Source organism: Perissodus microlepis, chromosome 14 (genome assembly GCF_051167445.1).
Source record: "Perissodus microlepis isolate ML-2025 ecotype Zambia chromosome 14, ASM5116744v1, whole genome shotgun sequence".
Lineage (NCBI taxonomy): Eukaryota > Metazoa > Chordata > Actinopteri > Cichliformes > Cichlidae > Perissodus > Perissodus microlepis.
The window spans coordinates 12,962,495-12,986,777 of NC_140474.1; the positions used below are offsets into that span (position 1 = coordinate 12,962,495).

General features: G+C 39.4%; 1 protein-coding gene across 2 annotated transcripts in view; it reads left to right on the forward strand.

Moving 5' to 3' along the window:
* The window catches only part of cadm1b (cell adhesion molecule 1b), a 175,995-nt gene extending 165,318 nt beyond the window's left edge, over positions 1–10,677 (forward strand). For both annotated transcript variants that reach the window (XM_084951215.1, XM_084951216.1), the window contains 2 exons: positions 6,781–6,909; positions 7,075–10,677. In XM_084951215.1, coding sequence (XP_084807341.1) covers positions 6,781–6,909; positions 7,075–7,193 — 248 coding nt within the window. In that variant the 3' untranslated portion in view covers positions 7,194–10,677. The remainder of the gene's footprint in view (positions 1–6,780; positions 6,910–7,074) is intronic.
* The last annotated feature ends 13,606 nt before the right edge of the window (positions 10,678–24,283 follow it).

A 24,283-nucleotide genomic window follows, 5' to 3' on the forward strand; every position in this document is an offset into this window, starting at 1 on the left:
GCCTGCATGTCAAAACATCTTTAAGTAAACACTAAACTTGATTGGCTCCTGATATTTGGTACGTATGTGTTTGGAGTAATTAATAAAATGTGTATGAACTTTTTGGTTTCTTTTAATCAAGGTTGAATTATTCTGAAGCATTCAGCAGCTTGCTGGAATCAGTTTTTTCAGTTTATTTCATTTGGAGATCTGCTCTGCAGGTGTTAAGCCACGAATTTAATTCACAAAAGGCCCTTTTGTAAAAGGTAGTAATGTTATTACACTTGCATTAGAGTATTGTGTGAGAAGGTTGTTTTTTAATCTTTTTACAGGGATCTTTAGTCGGGAAGCTCCTCATCAAGTGATGATGAGCCAAAAAATTAAACTTTTGTACAAGTGTGTCATTTTTAAATGGGTTAATCCAGCAATTCACTGTCTGGCACTTATCTATCCACAGGTGGCATTTGTTAAATTGCTGTTAAAGTCTCAAAACATCTTGAATTCACCTTTTGTGAACCCAAAAGAAGCCTTTTGGTTCCTTTCATCTGACTTAGATATGGCCACCAAATGTATGTAGCAAAGTAGCAAAGGCTGTTTATTGTCAGAAGCTGCTGGCATCACAGAGATAAGCACAAGGTGTCCTTTGGCATTGGTTCTTATAGGAAGGCTGGAGGTGTGTTGGTGGCTTTAGTCACAATTGTCTCAGAGATTTTTCAAAGTCACTCACTGCATTTAGGGAGGTCTGTGCTTTGTTTTCAGTCAGCGATTAGCTTCAGTTTTAACCCTTATTTGATGATGTTCAGGCACCACAGCTAACCTGTGGTTTGAAGTAAATATCGTCCACAATGTTAGCCCAGCACAAAAAGAAATAACACTTCAAAATGGCAAGGGGTCGAGCGCTCATGAGTCGACACCAAAAGATACCTAGTATCTCTTTGACAAAATGGAAATATTTGGTTTCCTCTGAGTGAAAACTGTGTGGTTTATTCTGACTTTTAGCCTCTGATTCAATTCAATTCAATTCAATTCAATTCAATTCAATTCAATTCAATTCAATTCAATTCAATTCAATTTCAATTTCAATTCAATTTTATTTATATAGCGCCAAATCACAACAAAAGTCGCCTCAAGGCGCTTCATAGATACAGAGAAAAACCCAACAATCATATGACCCCCTATGAGCAAGCACTTTGGCGACAGTGGGAAGGAAAAACTCCCTTTTAACAGGAAGAAACCTCCAGCAGAACCAGGCTCAGGGAGGGGCGGCCATCTGCTGCGACCGGTTGGGGTGAGAGAAGGAAGACAGGATAAAAGACATGCTGTGGAAGAGAGACAGAGGTTAATAACAGATATGATTCAATGCAGAGAGGTCTATTAATACATAGTGAGTGAGAAAGGTGACTGGAAAGGAAAAACTCAATGCATCTTGGGAATCCCCCGGCAGCCTACGTCTATTGCAGCATAACTAAGGGAGGATTCAGGGTCACCTGGTCCAGCCCTAACTATATGCTTTAGCAAAAAGGAAAGTTTTAAGCCTAATCTTAAAAGTAGAGATAGTTTCTGTCTCCCGAATCCAAACTGGAAGCTGGTTCCACAGAAGAGGGGCCTGAAAACTGAAGGCTCTGCCTCCCATTCTACTTTTAAATACTCTAGGAACAACAAGTAGGCCTGCAGAGCGAGAGCGAAGTGCTCTAATAGGGTGATATGGTACTACAAGGTCATTAAGATAAGATGGGGCCTGATTATTTAAGACCTTGTATGTGAGGAGCAGGATTTTGAATTCAATTCTGGATTTAACAGGAAGCCAATGAAGGGAAGCCAAAACAGGAGAAATATGCTCTCTCCTTCTAGTCCCTGTCAGGACTCTTGCTGCAGCATTTTGGATTAGCTGAAGGCTTTTCAGTGAGTTTTTTGGACATCCTAATAATAATGAATTACAGTAGTCCAGCCTGGAAGTAATAAATGCATGAACTAGTTTTTCAGCGTCACTCTGAGACAGGATATTTCTAATTTTAGAGATGTTGCGCAAATGGAAGAAAGCAGTCTTACATATTTGTTTAATATGTGCGTTGAAGGACATGCCCTGGTCAAAAATGACTCCAAGGTTCCTCACAGCGTTACTGGAGGCCAAGGTAATGCCATCCAGAGTATGAATCTGGTTAGATACCATATTTCTAAGATTTTCAGGGCCGAGTACAATAACCTCAGTTTTATCTGAATTAAGAAGCAGAAAGTTAGCGGCCATCCAGGTCTTTATGTCTTTAAGACATTCCTGCAGTTTAACTAATTGGTGTGTGTTATCTGGCTTCATGGACAGATAGAGCTGGGTGTCATCTGCATAGCAGTGAAAATGTATGCTATGTCTTCTAATGATGCTGCCTAAGGGAAGCATGTATAATGTAAACAGAATTGGTCCTAGCACTGAACCCTGTGGAACTCCATAATTAACCTCAGTGTGTGAAGAGGACTCTCCATTTACATGCACAAATTGGAGTCTATTAGATAGATATGATACAAACCACTGCAGTGCAGTACCTGTAATACCTACAGCATGTTCTAATCGCTCTAATAGGATATTATGGTCGACAGTATCGAACGCTGCACTGAGGTCTAGCAGGACAAGCACAGAGATGAGTCCACTGTCAGAGGCCATAAGAAGATCATTTGTAACCTTCACTAAAGCTGTTTCTGTGCTGTGATGAGCTCTGAAACCTGACTGAAACTCTTCAAATAAACCATTCCTCTGCAGATGATCTGTTAGCTGTTTGACAACTACTCTTTCAAGGATTTTTGATATGAAAGGAAGGAAAACTTCCGAAAACATTGCAAAAAAAGCAAAAAGTAGCATCTTACCAGCAGACCTACCCTGCCTGATAATAGAGAAGAATTCTGAAGACAGAGTAGTGCTTCTCACAGGTACTGACCTTTCTGTTAGGAATTACCTTAAAATGCACTTCAGACATTTGTGTTGCACTGCATTATTTTGCTACTGTTTGATTATCTCCTTGCAAAAAGCTGCAGGCTTCATTATCTATTGTATGTATACTAAATTTAAGACCATGTTTTTTGCAGAACATCCTCTGCAGTAAGCACAGAGAGATAAAAATAAAAACTAGTGTTGAGTAGTGTACTTAATGCAGGCAACATGAAATGCAACCAACCATAACAGCTGATACTGTAGGTATTATAGGATTTTTGGTTTCTCTCTGACATTTTTGTGATAAGTCTCGGTGCCTACTCTGGGCAAATTTTTCTACCTGTTAAATAAAACTCTCCCTCGGTGTGCAGAGGCGGCTGAGACCCTGCATGTTTCCTGGTGGATGTGTCAAACGGAAGACAGCGGGGAGCAAGGTGAGGGCAGCAAGGTGTGGGGTGGGGAGTGAGCGAGGGAGGGGAGAGGAGACAGGACGGTTCGCAGGCCATTTAGTGGGTGCATGTTCATTAGCATGGAGCATGGGCTGTTCCCTCTCCTCGGGGAATGAGCCGCGCTATCTGACATCCTCGATACAGTAAACAAACTGCGCCTTGCACATCCCTGCTCCGCACACCCCAACGCACAGCAACGGCTTGCTCTGTGAAGACGAGTCCATTTTAAGAGAGCGCTCAACTGAAACACAACTTTTCTCATTAATTAGTTTCATTGTAGCTCCGCTGCTAAGATGTCCCGGTGCTAAGTGAACGCAGCTTAAATAAGGTGTTGTTTTTTAGGCCGAGATCTGCCCGCGTCGCTCGTCTTAGACCCTTCGACTCGACTTATTACGCCCTCGCAGCTTTAAGAAATTCTGAACTCTCCGCTCGTCTTTTATCAAAATCATTCAAGTTCAGAGCATGACTAGTGAGATTGATGGAAAATTGAGCTGCTCCCTCATGCAGCAAAGAACAGTGGAGCCATTCCCTCACCCGCCACTCCTCCATCAGTCCAAATGTGCACAGATATAGACTATTGATAAATGCCTCTGAACTATTCTGAGACTAGAAATTTAAAGGCTTCAAATTTTGCCATGTTCTTCTGTGGTGCACGGATAAATCTGGCTAAGTGCTAGACAGTGATACTCTCTGACACCTGAGGCAGCCACGTATTTCTCTGCATGGGGACACCGGGCGCCAATTTATCTCCAGACTTGTGTCTATTTCTGATGATTGAGCTCTATAACTTCCAGAAATGGCCTCTTAAATCAGACTGTATTTTACAGTGTGTGAACCCTCGCTGAAATTGCAGACAGTGTCTACTGTTTCATGGTGAAATAACTGTCTTAAAACATTTTTCAACATCGCTCACTCAAGGGGCAGCTACATCAGCTATCGAAGCGCTAGAAATATCCACGTAACGAGCTGGGTTCAACAGTGTAACACCACAAATGTATGCTTAGACAGAAGTGTGACTTTTCTAAACCTGCTCAGAAAATAGATTAGATATTTTTATTAATTAAACGACTGTTTTAAAGTCCCGAGCCAGCCCTAGTTTCTTTATATTTTATTTTCAATGAGCCAGATTTTCTAGTAATTTTATTAAAGTCTTGAGCAATCGTTCTCCAGACTTTCTGATGGTCTCACTCACCAAACTTAAGAGATGAATCACTGTTGTGTCTACATACAACAGACAACTTTGTTTCTAGCAGCCTGTCACAAAAATGCATAATTTGTTCCCATTTCTTAGTTAAATCTATGAAAAATGCAAAGATTGAACAGTATGACAGGATCAACAGTATATGACAGTGTTTGTGCACCAGTGATTCCTAATGAGACTTGGCATATCTCAGCGTGGTGTGCGCTGTGTCCTTAAAAAACTGGACAAACAGAGGGCAACAGAAGGAGGGGGGGGGCTAAACTCCCTACAGCAGATAAATAGTAAGTTGTGTCCTTAAGAAATAGAAAAAAATCCAGCAAAAACCTCACACAGGACCAGATACGTGCATCTGGCCCTTTTGGACACAGGGAGAAAGGCTAATGTCATATAGAGGCTAAGCCTACTCTTGAAGCCACTGAGGTGTTTGTTGGCGAGGCGCGATGTCTCTGGTATGAATTAACTTATTAAACTTGATACAGTCCAATAACTTCAGCCTTACTCATCTTGTCCTTTAGATTCTTTATTTCCACGATTAACATAGCAGCGCAGGGGTTATAAACTATTTGCCTGCTTCCGATCAAAAACACATCTGCCACTAATTACGGTCACTCAAAAAGTGACCTCTAGCGGCATACATAAGGTATCAATCCAAAATTGTCTCCTACAGGTCTTATGGAGTGATGAATCCAACATTTGACATTTTTGGTTAAAATCATGGTCAATATTTATGGAGGAAGTCAAGTGAGAGGTGCAACAGTGAGTGTCTGCAGCCATCTGTAAAACACGGTGGAAGCCCTGTCATGGTTTGGAGCATTTCAGCCAGAGGTATTGAGATATTCCTAAAACTGATGGAATTATGAATGCAGAAAAATACCGTCAGATTTTAATCCACCTGGAAAGTATCTGATTGACAACAGCTTCATTTTTCACACTGCCAATGTAGTAAAAGCATACTGGAATAGAAACACACAGTGGCATACTATCAATCACAGATTAGCCTCCCCGGAGTCTGGACCTCAACATCATTGAAGCAGTGTGGGATCATCTTGATAGAGAGTAGAACAAAAAGGCAGCCAACATCCAAAGAAAAGCTTTGGATGTCGTTCAAGAACCTGGAGATCTATTCCTGAGACTACTTAGAGAAATTAAAACAAAGTTAAGAATAAAGCTGTTGATACCAAATATTGACTTTCAAGCTTGTAGTAACAGTACAGAAACTATATTTCTGTCTTATGTACGGTATTTGGATTTTTGTTTGCATGTTTCAGTAACTGCTGCACCTATTTCATGCTATCCTAGCAAAATATAAAGAAATAAAGGGTGGGCTGAGACTTTTGCGAGGTTCTTATTCACTCATTCTTTATCTATGCTGCCCTCATGTCTGTACATGTTACATTCAGGAGCAAGTTAACTTTGCTTAGCACAAAGAACAAGTTGCCGCAGAACTCGGAGAAGCAGTCTGGCACACAGTCCCTGTAAATTCACAGTACTTGAATTTGGTTAATTAGTGGAATTTTGCTACCGTAGGCCACAGTAGCCCACCCCCAGCCCCTCATTTACAGGCTTTATGCTAAGTTAAACTAACAGGCTGCAGCCTGTAGCTTGTTATTTACCATGCAGTCACAACAGTGATATTGATTTTCTCATCTAACTGTTGGCGAGAAAGCCCGTCTGCCTATTCCCCCAAAATGTTAAACGTCAGTGTTAAATGTAATATGTGAATGGGTTTGAATTTGAATTAACAGGTGCTTAATTTTAAACGGTTTTGCAGACAACTGCATTATAATGCCGCAGATACAGCCTGGAAGGATATTGGTGAGGAAAAATGAAACATTGCTCTGAGTAAAAAGCATCAGTTTGGTTATTAGCAGGCTGAATCAAACTAAACTGAAATGATTTATAGCTTATTTTAAGGATGTTTAGCAACATATTGTGAACAGTTTACCTTCCTCTCTGGACCAGCTTGTGCTGTTTTATCATCTATTTTTCATTGGCAAATAACATAAGCTTGCTTTTTTTCCTCAGCAGCTTTTTCAAGAGTTTCCACTCTGTGGTTAGGTCATGCTAAAATGCTCTGAGACAAAACAAACCAATTTTGTTTATTTTGGCAGCCTAATGATATAATAGCCACAGCTTCCAGTGCTGTCCACGTCTCTGTGAAGGTATTAGTTTTGTTGCTGCCTGAGAGGGTTTGCTGATCATGAAATTATTTACGGTTATTGTCCTCTTTTTAGACTCCAGAGCCGGGGAGGGGGCACCGCAGAAAATTGACCACGCTGTCATCGGTGGAGTGGTTGCTGTGGTGATGTTTGCCATCCTCTGCGCGCTCATTGTTCTTGGTCGATACTTTGCCAGACACAAAGGTAAAGCACCGGCAGGGCAATCATACTTGATCATGAACACATCTTAAGCGTTCAAGTGGGTTTTTTTGTTGCTTTTTCTTTGTTGCCGATGGAGTACAATGGGATTGAAGTGAACAAGAGAATGACGAGGCGGCATGCGGCTAATTTGCGTGCGCTCTTTTGCAGGAACTTACTTCACGCATGAAGCCAAAGGGGCGGACGACGCAGCCGATGCGGATACGGCCATCATCAACGCGGAGGGGGGACACAACAACACAGACGAGAAGAAGGAGTATTATATTTAAACTGGACAGGCCAGGAGAGACGGGTGGGGATACTGGTGGTTGTGATGGTGGTTGTAGTGGTGCTGTAGGAGCATTGTGTCTAACTCTGATTGGTTGATGATGACTTAAAGGCAGGGAGGGCAATATTTAAAGAGAAGGAGAAGAAAGAAAAAGGCGGGAAAAGTTGGACTGACGTGGTGGCCAAGTGGTAAGAAGAAGAGGTGTTGCTGAGTGTCCTATTCGACCCTTCCTGGACAGCTGGGGCCTATTCTGTACAGTTCAGTTATTTTACAGACAATTTTGTGCCTTGTTCTCTTTCTTTTGTTTGTTTCGTTGTTTTCCCCTCACACGCCGGTTGAATTGGATTCATTTTTTTGTCTTTTATCATGTACTCCACTTGATCTTTTGTTGCATTTGGCTTCGTCTATGTGTGCCGCAGCTAGCTTTGAGCTCATGTACCCAGATACAGTGTGATGAGCCTGCTCCTCAGTGCTTTTTTCTTTTTTTCTTTTTTTGGAGCAATCTACAGAGTTCATTAACTGGAATACGGTGTCAACACATTTCTCCCCGCTGGGTCAAAGTCCAACAGTGCCTGCAAGTTCATCAGAGGCCCCCCCTCCTCCCCACATTCCCTCGTACATGCAGGTCTGATTGGGTTTCAAGTATTACAGCGCAGATTTCCCTCAGCCCCTTTGAGGTCAGGTTCACTGTGTCAATTACTTATATAACAGTCGTGAGTAATTTTGCTCATCATAGAATGTATTTGTACATGAAGGTGATGTAAAAGTGGCGGTACATACCATTTCGCACCAAACCACACAGTACAACCAATCTTTTGTGGTTTCTGACGATTAGTCGCTAAGAGGCTTTTGCCCAACTCCACCTACGATATCTCGGCAGCTGTAATGTGCCATGATATACAGTTCTAAGCTCTATATAGCCCTTTCTGTCATTTCTGATTGGGATACATAAATAATGAATCTATAATAGAGAGAGAATAACTCTACACAATGCCTTTTGCTAAGCTTCAGATAAGCTTGATGTCTCTATGATAAATAGAAAACTACAGCCAACAGCCAGCTAGCTTGAAACTTGGCTACCTTGAGCTTCACTGCAGCTTGTAAGTGTAGCTGATTCTACCCCTCTTCAGTAGTTATTGACCCAAAAGGCTCTGTTTGCAGGTGTTATTATGGGTCAAACTTTACATTCACACATACGCGCCTTACACAAAATAAGTCCTGCTACACTGATCGTAACATTTTATTTAAAGGTATTCATTAGCTGTTGGTATACCCTGCCATGTGTCTGTGCGCTTTTGTTTTAAATATGACATTTGTCACCTTTTCATACCACCCACGTAGTCTACCTTGGACCAAATCTAATAATTATAGTGCGCTTATACAGTATACAGCAAGTATAGCTTGTGTAAAGCATAGAGCTTTGCAGTGAGCTTCTCGCTAAATAACTGACTTTATTTGATGGCACACTATATTGGCCAGTTAACTGGGAGATGTTAAAAGGCCTTGAGTTATTAATTTTCCAAGGTTTTACCCTTTTATTTGCCGTATCTAAGGGAAGAAAGAATGTTAGGCCTTCAGTGTTTCCTGCCCATGTAAAATATTAAGGCACGTCTCTGTCAATACAGCACGTGAACAAAAAATTCACAGCTTATTTTTATTTTTTTTTGCCCCTACCCATATACAAGTATTGCTGCAAATATGAATGACTTATATTTTCTTGCTGTGTGTTTAGACATTTCACCTTTGATAACTTGCAAGGGCTCTTGGCCTTACAAGTTATCAAAGATTTGCAGATAGCTTTAGACTTGGGGGAAAGATAATTTTCTTACTGTCATCCTGCAGCCACAAACCTTCACAGACGAAGTGTCTGCTGTTAGAAATTTCTCTCTTTTTGTTTGACAACACAAATCGGCAGTGTGCACACAGCGCGCGCCTCATGCCTCTGACTAGAAGAGGAAAATCCGTTTGGTAATTAGCGCGTGATTTCAGTGTATTGCCTAAAATAATGGAGGAAAAAAAAAAAAAGAAATCTGTAAATGTATTATGAAAAAGGATAACCACTGCCTTAAACCCACCTCTTGATACTTATCATTATAAAGGAAAAGACTGAAGGACTTAATTTAGTGCCTTCTCCTTTGATTTTGAGGCATATGGTTAGTATCATACAGTATCCTCATGTACACTCTTACAGTATACCTTGTATATATCCGTCCTTTCTAACTTACAGGGCCAATACTCATCCCAGTCGTCTGTCCGCGCACCATAGAGCGGCATCACAATTACAACCTGCAGCATAAAAAAGCTGGAATGAGTTTAAAGCTGGAAAAGAAAAAAAGTATTGGCAGCTTCCACTGACTAGAATGTTGTATTCCAGGATATAGTACTTGTCTTAATGACCACAAAAAAAGTGTTATTATCTCAGCTTCACTTCATTTATTATTTATTTGGATATTTTCAAGGACAAGGCTCTGTAGTACTGTATTATCAGAGAGGAATACTGTACTTTAAGCTATAATAAGCTACAATAAAAGTAACTTTTCTGGATTGTAGTTACAGTGTCATGGGAACAGTTATGTGCATGACCTTTTTGTTTTCTGGGATTTGATATTTATCTTAAATGGTGATTGCTGCTTTTAATGGGCCAACGTTAAAAGATCGCCGAAAGCATCGTTCTAATTCAGTTTTTGATTTTGTTATTTTGAAATACTTGATATTGAGTATGTTTGTTTTCACTCTCTCAGGTTCATGAGTGTTAATAGTTGTGTTTTTTTGCATCTCAGGTAGAATGCAAATTTATGGCCCCAAGTATATACTGTAGTACCACAGCTATTTGAAAAAGTAAAGAAACCACAGGATGTACATGTTTTTCTCAGTTGTACAAGTTTATGTGTTCTTAATATGGTGCACTGTTACAGTAAACGTTAATTATTTTGCATAGACCTAGTTCACAAAGAAAGAAAAACTAGATTTGTTAAGCAGACAAAAATGATGTACAGTCAGTGTCAACAAAATCACGATGATGTTCATGAAACCTCTTCTTCTTCTTCCTCCTCCACTGTAACATTTTGCTCATGCAGTATCGGTTATTTAGTAATTATAGGATGTGACCACAGACAGTCAATCAAGCATCTGTTTGCATTCATAGATGAAGGTGGTGTATTTACTGTGACATGAAGTTTTATCAACGATCTGTAACGTCTTGGATATTTGGATGAACTTTATGTTTAAAGCCTGGGGCGGCGGCGTGGGGAAGGGTCGGGAGCAGGGTGGGCGGGTCGCTTGTTTTATAACCCCACAATGGTTGTTTATGTTGTTGAATCTTAAATTTCTCTCTATTCCCAGGTGGCATATTTTCTTTTGTGTAGTGAAGAGGATGTTTCTCATATGGCCATGCATATTTTGTATTGGTTCACGCCAACATTTTTACAAAAGGAAAAAAAAATCAGAAGAGTACTTGTCTTAATAAAAAGATATCAATGTTTAAAGTGGTGTGCCGCTGTGACTTGATCAAAAAACATGGTTTCACTTTGTAGTCTTGTCCTGCTCGGAGACGGCGCTGAATTTATTAACTCGTATCTGTTGTCAAATTCACTCCGCCTGTTTACCATGCTGAATACGTTAGCTGGATTGAACCTGCCTGCCTCATCCTGCGCTGCTGATACTCGTCAAACTCACAAAGGAAGAAAGGTCTCGCGTCGAGGCAAAAATACTGTACAGATGTAGATTCATCGTGGGTGAGCAGCAGCAGTGGCAGCAATCTGATCTCCCATCAGTGACTGACACACGTGGCGTGGCACAGATAGAGGCGAGAAGTGTTTTAAATGACACGATGACTGACATCGACAGGCTTGGGGGCCCCTGTTAAGGGTTCCAGCTGAGCATGTGGATGTTAGTGATTTTGACAAATTGATAGGCATTTTGAGGAACAAGACCTTATTCATAACCATAAGCTATTTCTGTCATCATAATTCTGTCAGTGCCACCATTTCCCATTACTTTAAGTGATCCATCCCAGGTAAAGGTCAATAACATTATTCAAATTTTAATGGGAATAGTTTAACCTTACAAACCAGCCACTTTTCTCCCTTACTCATACAATCACTGCAATATAATGCTTCTCTCAAAGAACATTAGCCGTGTATTGATTTTTTTCTGTGTGAAATATAGCAGATTATGGGATTTTCTCCATATTTATTCTCGAGGTTAAGCCGTCTAAATTAAAGGCAGGTAGGGCGACTTGCTGGTTGTCTTGGTGATGTTTCAGTTAGATGCTACTAATCCCATTTAAATGTTCAATTTTAATTTGGAATGACATGTTTAAGTGTAATTAGCACAATGGGGAAATTGAGAGTGAACGAATGTCTAAGCATGGCTTGTTTAGTTGGGTAATTGATTGATTGAGATTGATGGCATGTAGCACTTGGCTTGGATGAGGTATAATTAAATGATGTGGGATTAAATAGTGGGTGAACAAAGGCAAATGCAACAGGCTGCACACTTGTCTCCCTGTAAATCACTCCTGTTTAGCACAAATACTTTGACTTTTTTTTGTCAGATTATTAGCAGGAGGACAAATCTAATCAGAACGGAAACTTTTCAATTGCATTTGTTTAATTCCTTATAAAGAGCTCAATATCTGTTTTATACTGCTGTACGATTTCTTCAGGTGACTCAGGCCATATATATCTATATATAGATATATATATATATATACTGTGGGCTGTATCAACCCTTTACATTCTGCAGGAAATTTGTTAGAATATCACAATTTTTCATCATGTTAAGATAAAATCATCACTATTAAATAATGCTGTGAAACAGTGGCGAATTCCCATGAGTCAAGGCTGTTTGTACTAATTTCCTTAAAGGTTATGCAAACAGCATAGAAGGAAAATGTGGAATTTATGCAAGAGTCCGCATGTGCAATTATGTAGAGCAGGAGTAATTTTAAGCCCTTTAGAAGGAGACATGTTCTGATTTTAAACAGTTTTAGTGGATATTGTTATACTATTTGTTTTTTTCATTTTCATTTTGGTCAATGGATAAACCATTTATTCATCATGCTAAATATTTCAGCTAATATTTTAGCTAATTGACGGTGCATTATTTCTTATCTTTTTCAGCCATTTACTGTATTAACAACTATCAACATAGCATTTAATGCAGTGTTTGGTCTACTGTGACTCATTTGTTTTCCCTCATTATGAAACACAACAAGCAGTGACTCAATATGTGAATATTTTATAGTCTTTCGATCTGAATTGACTTTTTCTTTTCTTTTCTTTTCTTTTCTTTTTAACTCAAATTAGCTGCAGAACTGCAGGTGATTTGGTGAATATAGCTGCAGAAGCTGGTGCTAGAGTATCTGGTTATAATGTAAATGGAAACACAAAATAAAACATTAAAAAGTAATAATAAATAACTGGGAAAACATGTTTGAGGTGTGACTTAAAGACCGTGACTGACTTCACCACCTTGTCTTAACCATATACTGGATAGGTATTATACACCCCACTCCTCCCACTGAGGCAAATCCTGCCATTGTCATGTTGCAGACAGACATTCATGGTGTTCTTTGGCACCTGTGCTTTTGTACACCAGTGGCACCAATACTGGGTGATGAGAGGTAATTGTCCTCTTTTAAGAAGCAACAAAGTCTACATTATAGGGTCAAGACAGGAGAGTGCAATTCAAGGTTTTTATACTATGCTTTGCTTTTCTTCCACCTGCTGATTCCTTTATTGTTCACTTCCTTTTCATTTGTTGGTAAGATTTAATACAAAACACAAAGAAAAACGAAAACACAATCATTTGGTTAGCGTTTTAAAACACACCCCATCCAAAACATGTTCTAAATTTATACTTACCCATTGTGTTTAAATGTGATGCCCAGGGGGTCTTTTACAAACTGCATATAACAAGCTGGGAGGGAGGGCCTGTTTAATTATAGCCATATACCTTGTGTGTCACAGCACAGATGCCAAAGGGCACCTTGGTATTTGACGCTCTGTCAAAGAAAGCAGCCTGGTAATCCTTACACTTGTAATTTCGCCCGCTGGTTTATTTTTCCTCTTCTCCACAAACTGCAAGTGACTTTTTATCCAAGACCGTTTTAAATTTGTTGATTTTAATCATATAAAAGTACCCTAAAGTCACATTTTAACCTTGTAACATTAAAGTAAATAATAACTCACATTGCAATATAAGAGCCTGTATTTATTCTAACGTTTTATACTTTCAGTTGCAGCATATATTTCAGATTTATGCACTGTTGTTGGAGTGACTGTCACTATGGGTAGTGTTGCTATAATAAGAAGAAGAAAAAGACTGAGGAATATTTTATTTATCCCAAATGTCAGGTAATTACTATGTTACAGCAGACAGAACATAAAAGCAAGGTAGCTCAGAACAAGCACCGCGGGAGGAGCTCAGTTAAAAGAAAACACAAAAAAACTGACGAGCTCAATGAGCTCAGATTCTAAATGGCATATAATAAGGAGCTTTAATTTAAAATTCATGCAGATATTGCAGTATAAGTAAAGATCTTCTGTATCTGTTCTTGTGGAAGCAGAGCTCAAACAGAGACTGTATTCAGCAGCATGTCCACTGCGTGCTTCAGAGGGTCATCAGAATCCATTAAATATCCACATCCATTCACCACAGCCACAGTCACGTTGATGACCTCTACGTCAGCTGATGGAGGAATACGAACAGTGTGTCTATTCAAACCGGATTCAAACAGCAACAGCGATGACGAATTCCTCTCTTTGAGATGTATGGATGCTTTCCAGCAGCCATCAGTTCAATGTTCAGGCTAGAGAAATGTTCCTTCACAGCTATACTGCAAACCCTCCACATTTCTACTTGCTTACACATTTCTTAATGCTGTTTTTCAGTGATCATAATAAGCACTGGAATTACGCCAAACAAGAGGCGACTGTATTCTTAAGACATCAATATGCGATTTAGTGTTTTCTGCTTTGTATAGAAGAGCAACGTTTTGCTTTTTAAGATAAGTAACACTGTAAAAGTTGCAGGAGAAAGCAGTGTGCAGGAGCCAAAATGCACAAAGTTAGTCCACTGTATGCCAAATAGCTTGGTAGAGCAAAAATAAATAAATAAATCGGCTGACTTCTACTGAAAATCTCTAATGTATATAACTTTTTTATGTTTTGGGGGAAACGCCAAGTCATACTCCATGAAACAGATGAGCTGGCTGTTTGAAACAATGGTGAAGGACAAGCACCTGAAGCCTGTGATAACCACAACACAATTATCTCCGACTGCTACAGTATGACCCAGAGAAATCTGCATTAATTAAAGCACACACAACCAGCCTGTTAATCCCGTATGAAAGTGTCAGAGAGAAGAGACTTGTGTTTGTGAGGTGATTAACTCCGAACCGGAAAGATGCTGCGAACAGCACTATAGGCTCTAATGTCAGCGATGTTGCTGCTTGATGTTTAATGCCCTGATACTTAATCAGAGATTGATGTTTACCAGAGGGAGGAAATGTGCTGGATGTTGATGTCGAAGTTTTAGGTGTTATTAATGAGAAAAAGCCATGAAAAAAAAGGGCCTTTCTTACCCTTCGCTCCCCCTCCCCCAAAAAGGTTAAGTGTTTCAGACAGGAAATCTGTAATTATCTGCTGAGCCTAAGCTTCAAGCAGCATCCTGTGAAGTTCCCTCAACCAAATCTCAAGGTGACTCCTCTCTGCAGAAGCACCAAGTTTTCTTTTGCTAAATTTACATTGATGTTCCGCTTCATAGCCACCACCCTGATACAATAAGCAAGGCAAACATTTCCCAATCTACTGCTCTTATCTTTTATTCTGCTACATCTGCATGTAATCTTTCTATCATATTTAGTATTGTTGATGCATAATTAATTTTCATTTAAAGAAAATTCTTAATTTCTGATTATCTTTTAGAGATAGTCGGGTAAAAGAAATACCATTGTTGCCCTACAAAATTTACTTAGTCATCCAGCTCCTTTCATATACACTGCAATGCCTCTATGGATGTTTTTTTTTTTTTATGCTTACGTTTTTGTGTGTGCGTTTCTGTTGTCAGCTTATGAAAGCGTTCTATTTTTGTGGGACAGCCTGCTACAGCCTAAAAAAAATGTCTGTACAAAGCCTTGAAGTCAGTCACATGGAGCTGGTGAGTTGCTGCAGGAACATTGCCACCTCAATTATTTATCACTGAGTCTATTTTTTCACTTATTAAATTAATTAGTTAGGTAATTAAAAGTTACATGTTTTAATTAAATTGGCATTGAATTCTAACACAGGGCCCCTACCTGAAAGAAAGGCATCGTGGGATGGAGTTCATCAGCTTGAATGAGCTTGAGCTTAAATTCATTCCCATTTGGGAAGATGTGGATAAGTTAAAAAAAAAAAAAAAAATTATCTGTTTCATGCTCTGTAACCATTTCAGTCACTGTCTTTGTGAACAGCATTTGGAGATAGTAGCACAGTGCATTGTCTTACAAATGCTAAGAGCAATGAGTGAAGCGGAAGAAAAAAGGGTTTAAAGTTTGAAAGATTTCGCAGAAAACTTCATGCCATAGATGTTCTGGTTGTGGACTTTAAAGGAGGGAGAACAGCATCCGTTATTTCAACTGTTACATACATAAATACATGTGTTAAAGGCAGCTTATTCAAAAGAAATCACTTTTAACAAGAGCTAGAGGGTACCCCTTACCTAAGGGGAAGCTCAAGGGCTGAATAATGAATGCCAAAACCTGCAGTTCCTCTAATAACCATTTGACGCTTGCTCTAAAAGCAGTTAATTTCTATAATTTATAGCCTGATTTTGGCTTCTGTTAATAGATGTCCCTTTATAATAACTCTAATTGGGGTGATGTTTTTTTTTTAATCTACTTAGAATTAATCAATTAAAATACATAGGAGCAGGGGCCAGTTTTGGAAGCTACCATGTTGCCCCACCATCTGGAATACAGTGTAGAGATGGACATAAGCCTATTGTATGCATGTGGCTAGAGACTGTCCACGTACACCAAAGGCAGAGAAGATCCTTGCTGTGTTTTCTCATCTGAGTAAGTTTCCCCTTCACCAAAGAAACAAAAATTATGATGGAAAGAGACACTCCAAAGAGACAAAGAAACATCTCCTAAGCCTCATCTCCTAAACTGAAGTCAGGGGTCCAACATACAAAAGTGTGCATGAACATGCTTATTGGCCCAGTTACTTACTGTCAATAGATTAGCCATGCGACCTTCCCATGACAGCTGACAACAAGCTGGCTAAAAAGCAGTGGGTTATAAGCTTGAGTGTCCTAAAAGTCCCTAAAAAATTATCTCTAATAAACAGCTTGATTAAATCTTCAAACCATATGAGAGTTTATTCACTAAGTGTCCAAGTCCAACAATGTAAGTAATTGACTAATGCTAACCGCAGCTAACACAAGCTAACAGCCGCTAAAGAAACAGCCACACTTGCTAACAGAAAAGTTCAAGATATCGTCAACTCACCTCAGTATTGCTGTCATTGGAAAGAAGTGAACTTCACTGACTCACTGCCTCCTGTCATAAAGATTTAGAGTAAATAGACTTGTTAGCTGAGGTAAACAGCAGACTGACTGCTGACACTCACTACAGATGAACAGCAGCAGAGTTGTTTGTCCTACAGCAGCCACCATAGCTACAGTTGTGCACTTGAATTGGTAAGATTTTACACATTGTAACTTTATATTGATCTCTTAACTGTGTGTGTGTTGTTGGTTCCTTAGTGAGCATTTTTAATGGGATATTTGACTAATACTACAATGATACTACTCTGTGCTGTATGATCATTCCAGAAGTTTGTGCTCAAGTTTTAGTGAGTAAAATTATGGGATTTTAGCATTCTTTTTGTAGCACTAATTAGCCAACATGTGTGTGTGTCTGTGTGATGCACTCTACTTTATGGATATGTAACCAACCTTGATTTATAGTATAAATAAAAACAATGTCACATGGCTCCAAAAAAAGCTAACATGTCAGTAGCCAAAAATCTAATAGTTATGTTTCAAAATGTAAATCCAAGACCAGTTAGTTCATGTCATGGTGGTAATGTATATATTTAATACATAAATAGTATTAAAAAAAAAAGCACAGAGATAAAAACTAACACATAGAGCAAGTTCTTAACCCTCATCATAGTCATCAAAAGTGATAACCCCAACTCCATCCATCCATCGACCCATTCGCTTCCGCTTATCCTTTTCAGGGTCGCAGGGGTCACTGCAGCCTATCCCAGCTGTCATAGGGCAAGAGGCAGGGTACACCCTGGACAGGTCGCCAGTCTGTCGCAGGGCTAACACACAGAGACAGACAACCATTCACAACGGGCAATTTGGATTGATCAATCCCCACAAACTGCATGTCTTTGGATGGTGGGAGGAAGCTGGAGTACCCGGAGGGAACCCATGCAAACTCCTTACAGAAAGACTCCGGCCTGATGGTGGAATTGAACTCATCAATACAATTAGCACTGTGCGGCAACAGTGCTAACCACCGTGCTGCCCGATAACCCCAACTCTAACATTGTATTCTATAGAAAGGCAAAATTGGCATTTAAATAAAAAAAAAAAAATTTTAATGTGTGTCAGTTAGAAGGATTAATATTTTCTTTGCTCCATGTTCACGAAGACCAAATAGCTAAAATGTTATATATATATATATATATATATATTCCCTAGAATTAGAGATAGAGTTAGTGTTGGGTCCTCACGAATGATGACGAGGGTTATGTTTGTGCACTTTTGTCCTTATATTAATAATTGTCATTTAACATGGCAAGTTTATAAACAAGCTGAGCTATGGTTGAAGATTTAGCCACTGCCTTAATTGTTTAGTACAGCAAACTCGCTAACTAAAATAATTCATTATCAGAAGTGAAAAGTAAAGAAACACAAAGGCGGACAGCTCTACATAAAGGGTTTGAAGTTTGAGGTGCTTAGTGATACTGCACAACTGGTGTCTGAGCTGCAAAACCTTCCTTTTAATCATCGTTAGGCTCGCTGCAGCTAATCATCACAAAACAAACAACAACAAATCATTTAGATGTGCATCTAAAATTTTCATGGATCTGCAAACTAATTGTATTTTTTTCCTCCAGCCCCATTTGTATAAAGAACCTCCCATTAAATGAGATATTTATTAAATAATCCAAAACATACAGTTTAAGGGTAGTTTACACCCAATGAAATCAAAAGAATTCCACTAGAGACCAACTGTTTTTAGGTGGTTGGCTTAAAGAGTACTCCATGATGATTTAAGATAAGCTGCTGTCTTATTTTTGTGGTCTAACAAACTGTTATGTGGATTTCCCCCCCCACTCCACCCAAAAGTCACATGCTTCTGTGGTATCTTTACTTTAGCGAGGTAAGATGTCAGCAACAGTAGTTATTCTGGCTTGGCAGCGCAGATTAAAAGTGAGTGGATAAAAAGGTTCACAGACAAATACAGAGAAATGTTTGGAATTCGTTTCCTTTGTTCAGCTGTGCAAAGGATTTAGCTTTCGGTTGGTGAAACATTGCTGAGAAGAGCTGTTTATATAGTTGGTCTGTGCGGTCATCGCTACACGTCTACGCTGAGAACTATGTTGACACAACAGTTGAGATCACACACATACTGTGTGACAAACTACCACAAGACGAGGGAAGCCATCATCTAAGGCATAATTCTTGTGCTATCACTGGGTATTCATTTTAAGACATGAAAGCCTGAGCTTGAGATGTCTCGGCACCCAGCGTTAGTGCACTCTTACCAAGTCATTGTGATGTGAACAAAGAAAATGGAGCTAGTGAAACAAGAAAAATGTGTACAGGAAAGAACAAAAGAGACAAGTTAATGGAAACAAGATGGAACACTTTTTTTCTTCTTCACTTAATTAGTGTTTTGAGGAATAGTAGCAGCACAACGAACAATGCGTTTTTTTTCGAGAGTTTTATTTTAAACCTTGAGTAATTATAGCAAACGTGAACACACTCCAGTTACATAGATAATTACCTGTAAACACATCATTAAGTCCTTTATATCTCCAGTCAGGGTAGTTTGCCACTTCCTGCACCACATGTAATGACAGCATTTTGTTGTTTGGGGTAATTTTCTACATTTCTGAGTTAAGGCGCTCTATGTCTCAATTATTTACCTTTAATTAATTTCAAAAAATATTTTATATTAAGGCTTTGTGAACTGTGTGCCGACCTTTAATGTAGGAATTAGGTTTTGAAAACAAGGTCTCCACATATTGAATTTGATATCATGTAAGTTATGTGGGAAAAATAAACAGCAGAAGGAGGCATAATGTAGTTAGTTTACTTTTAACCATATTACATGTTACGTAAGAATTTTGCTGGTTGCTGGAACCTGAAAAACAAAACCCTTTGCCTGCCCCGCCTCAAAGCTTATTTGATTTGGTCCACTTTAAGAAAGGGCATGTCAGAAAGATAAATTATACCCAAGCATGCTTTGTTTCTTAATGTAGAAATTAAATTCAGGTTTTAAATGTATAAATTAAATGGTTGTGAAATAGCAGGAGGTGGAGCCCAGAGCACTACAGGCTCCTGTTTCTGCTTTGCTAAATGACTGCATGGATGGAATTACTCTTGTGCACAGCTATAGATTTTTTTTCTACGAGGTCTTCATCATGCATGTCATGATATATATCTGACTTACAGTCACCGACCAACCGTAACTTACCAGAAGTGAGGTATGTCCACCTGTGGCAGTGGAACAATAACAGTAACCATGCAACTGAGCGTGAGCATGCTTTGCTGGATTTTTATCTGATGGTTACACTGAATGCTCCTTGATCCAGATGGTGGCCTTTATTTTTCTTATTTTCTGATGAATAAAACCTTTTCCTCAGTAGCGCAGAACCTGTTGACTTATTTGTCTTTTGTCCCCATTTCCTCATTAGTGACGCCTTATGAGTTTAAAATCTGTTAAATTCAAAATCGTCGAACTGTAATCACCGGTGCGCAGATATGCTCCATAATAATAGATATATCGCTTACAGATAAACGCCCCAAGTGGATTCACATGGCTAAAGCTTACTCAACTAGTGGTTACCTTTTGAACCAGCCGTACTGCCTTGGATAATTACGTTCTGTTTCTCAGGCTATTATTCATCAGTTAAAGGTCAAGAGCATTGTTTGCAACACAAACTGCGCCTTGCATTGTATGGGCCAACACCCAGTCTTCCAGTTGCTTAGTCGCTTTTGATATGCATGTGAATGTCAAATTAGAGAACTAAGCCCTAACAGGCAGCCATTACTGCAAGTGAGGAGCCTTTGTGTAAACCTGAGGTCTAATCACTTATTCAATCACTAAGCATTGTCCCTGCTCCCCTCCACCCTGGCACCACTACTCCCTCTAAAAAGCGTCTGATTTTCATTTTCTAAAACCATGGATACACTTGAATAAAATATATATTTCTGCCCAAAGCCAGGGCCTAATTGGTTATCTGAAGTACTAACAAGGTTCTCTTGGCTGCTTTAATTAAACGCGAATCCATTGTCATGTTAACTAGTTAATTAAGTGAGACGAAGATGATCTCTAAGAACTTTCTCTTATCAGAGGCGATAGTCTGGGTTTTGCTAACAAGTATACAAAATGTTCAGTACACTGGTGATTATGGCAGCGTCTCCCAATCAGCGAGATGCTGAAAACACAACAGAAACCCAAAGTCGGATCTGCGACGCTCATCTCCAAACTGTCGCCAAGAAGGACAAGGTGGCACCGAGCCAGAATGGCAGAACGCGGATCAGATGTTCCTCTGTTGCACGAACAAGGGAAAGAACCCGAAACTGATGTTTTAGCTTAGAGTAAGATCAGGTGCTGCTTTATGTGCTCACTAAAACATCTATTTTAAGGCAGACTTCCAGGCCATCACACACACTGCTATCTATATACAGAGAGCAGGTTTTTAACCCTCTCGAGGCAGGCTTTGCCGATTTGCAACAGTTAAAAATTAACAACCTGATTACCCCACATACATATTTTACGAGTTTTTTTTACTCAGAAGTACCACTGCAGGACTTGGTTGTGCATTAGCAACAAAAAGTTTAATTTGAGCCTGAGAGGGTTAAAAGACAATGCGTCTTTATACATATTCACAAAAAGGGAAAAAAAACCCGTCTCCGTTATTTAGGCTGATGATATGTATTCATAAATAAGCCCCAGCTGGATGCATATCTTTCTAAAGGAGGGTTGTTTTTTTGGTTTGTTTTGAAGTGGATGCTCCTACTGCAGTGTTTTGCTATTTAAATATGCTCTGCACTTCACCGTCAAGATCCATCAAAGAAACAATGAGGAAGTGTACATTCATAAAGTTCCAATAATGTTTTGTAATGGAACATTACACTGTAATGAACAACCAAAAATGGTTCTTTATGGAGCCACTAAAATGCTGTGAACCAGAGAAACGCAGCTCCTGCCATGTGCTATATTACTAATAGATCTGCTGACTGCAGTCACAGTCAGAACCATTAAGGATTTTAAATTGTTCGCTCAGAATGTAAAGAGTCTGTAATGCACAATTTTGTTCAACTCTGAAGAGTCGTCTTCCTAAGAGTAGTGGGTAACTATTATCCTGCAGATCACCTGCCCCTGGAGAGGTGAGAGTCCTTTCACCTTGCACCTGCTGGCGTTTGGCACCACACGCCTCACACATTCCATCTCTGCATCTGGACTCCACCAGATGTTCTTGAATAATTTCTCATACAGGTGAAAGTTCCTTCCCTTCGCAGCTGAACCTCAGCTTCTTCTGCCTCTTTCTTCCAATTTGGGTACATCGAGACATGCTCATGCAATTTCCCCTCTGATATATATATATATATATATATATATATATATGTATATATGTATTTTGCACTTGAAAGCCTTCGCTGCAATGAGGGACGGTGAAAAGTTCGAGGGAGGGACGCTAGAAAGGCCCCCTTTTTCCCCCACTCATTTCATTTGTCCCCATGCTGAAAAATAAGACTTTAACCTGATCCTGAAGGGTAGCATGCCTCAGATGCATCACAATGTCCAAAAAGCAGATGGCAGTCTAGCAGGGCAACAATTCTTTCTCTCAAAAGCTGAATAATACATGCATATCTTGCTGTGATCCAGCGAATTCAATAGCCTATAGAAAAGGATTGCTCTCAACGTAAACCATTTTGCAAGAGGCCGTCCGCCTTCCTCAGGTCTGGTCTCCCATAAATAATTTGACTTCAACCTTCACATGCATAAAAATTGCAACTTGTTGGTTATGAAAGAGAACAGTGAGGATGCACTTTGAATGCCAATGTGGCGATGAATAAACAATGGCTCGCTGCTCCAGGAGCAATGCAGAGCTGCCAGGAGACATTGCCTAGAGTCCGCAGGCTCTCTTAATGGTTTTTGCCAAAGACCGAGCCTTTCAGTCAGCTGTGAATGGGAGGCTGTTTTGATCTGGTGGGGAACACTTTAATAATTTCTAACAATGCAACAATTCCCCAGACACTTTGGACAACCTTGGCTGATTCCCTCTGATTATTCTACTGCCCTCAACTCTCTTTAAACCATGGCTTAAATGGGCTTTCTGTGGCTACAAGCTTAAGGTATATAAGTATAGTATCACACTCGCTTTTAAAGCTCGTCTTCTACAGCTAATTACGCTACTACAGCTAACTGGAAGAGCATATCTTTGTCAATAAATGAGCTCTTTACACATTTCTACATCACATCCAGGTATTTTTCTTTAATAACCTGCACAGAAATTCAAAAGCAATACAAGCAATAAAATAGTCAGGATCCTCTGCAGTGTTTCTGAGCAGATATGAGATGTCTGAGAAGCAAATCAAAGTCTGTGATCTCCCCTGAATGCAGTAGGAGCTTATGTTGTTTCTGCAGTGCTGCAGTGCCACCTGGTGGTGAGCACACGCCACTGTTAAAACTGCTCCAAGCTCTGGGACTCTCAGCCTGAGGGTCAGAATAAGAAAGATGGAATAAATACATATTTATTTAAATAACTGCATTATTTATTCACAGCATTTTAGAAATTGATTTATAACATCACATTTCTTGATTTCTTCCCATTTCAGATCTTTAAAAAAAAGTAGATAGTTAGTAGACTCTTTGACTAACAACGCTTCATATTGTATTTCCATAATGCCTGCTTAACTGGACAGAAAAGCTTTGAAATTCCCCAGTTTGCTTAAGAACACTATTGACACAAAATGTTGTTTTGACTATTAAACCTGGTGGGATGAAGTGTCATGTTTCATAGTCTATTAGCTCAAATCCTGGAATGCTTTTTTTTTTTTAGAGCTCCAGTAGTTTCTTTCTCCAAACCCCAGCCTGCTGATTCATAACGGAGTCACAGCTTATAACCTAAATTCCTGGCAAACTGACTTTACACATAAAATGTCAATTTGCAAGTCACTTATATGTCGTAAACCTTTTGTGACTCAGCAAAATCTTGTAAATGGCACCAAAATCAGACTTAGCTTTTAGTGAAAAACTAAAAGTATGAAAACAAGAAAAACAAAAAGGTCAGGAAGTGTTTCGCTAGAAAGACGTGAGCTTACCAGACCTCTGTAGCCTCACCCTCTAATGGATGCATTGTAGAGAAACACCAGTTACACTGGTGCACATCTACACATTTTGTTTTAGACTGTTTTTTTTAGTGTTTACCTGTCTCTTAGAAACAAAAACATAAGTGCCGAGTATGAACCGTAGGCCAATTTAGACCTCAAAAGCAATTTTTAAGGTAACAATTAGTGGTAATAATTTACAAAAAGGCATATCTCGTAGCAAGCAGAATTGTTTTTCCAAGACTGTAGAGACCCCTAGAAATTAATTAGTTTAGATGAAAGCCATTAAAGTGTGTTCTCCGACAGCACTGCGGCCTATTGTTGCATTGTGGGTAATGTAGGTGCCATGTATCGATAAATAGCACGAAGAAAGTAATATCTCTGGTTACTAAGCATCCATTTTTAGACGTTAACACTAATGAGTAAGGGTTGAAGGTAAAGTAAAGCAAAGAGATGCATATATAGTATCTTAAGTCATGTCCTCTAAATATATCCATGAAATAAGAGTTTGACGCACTG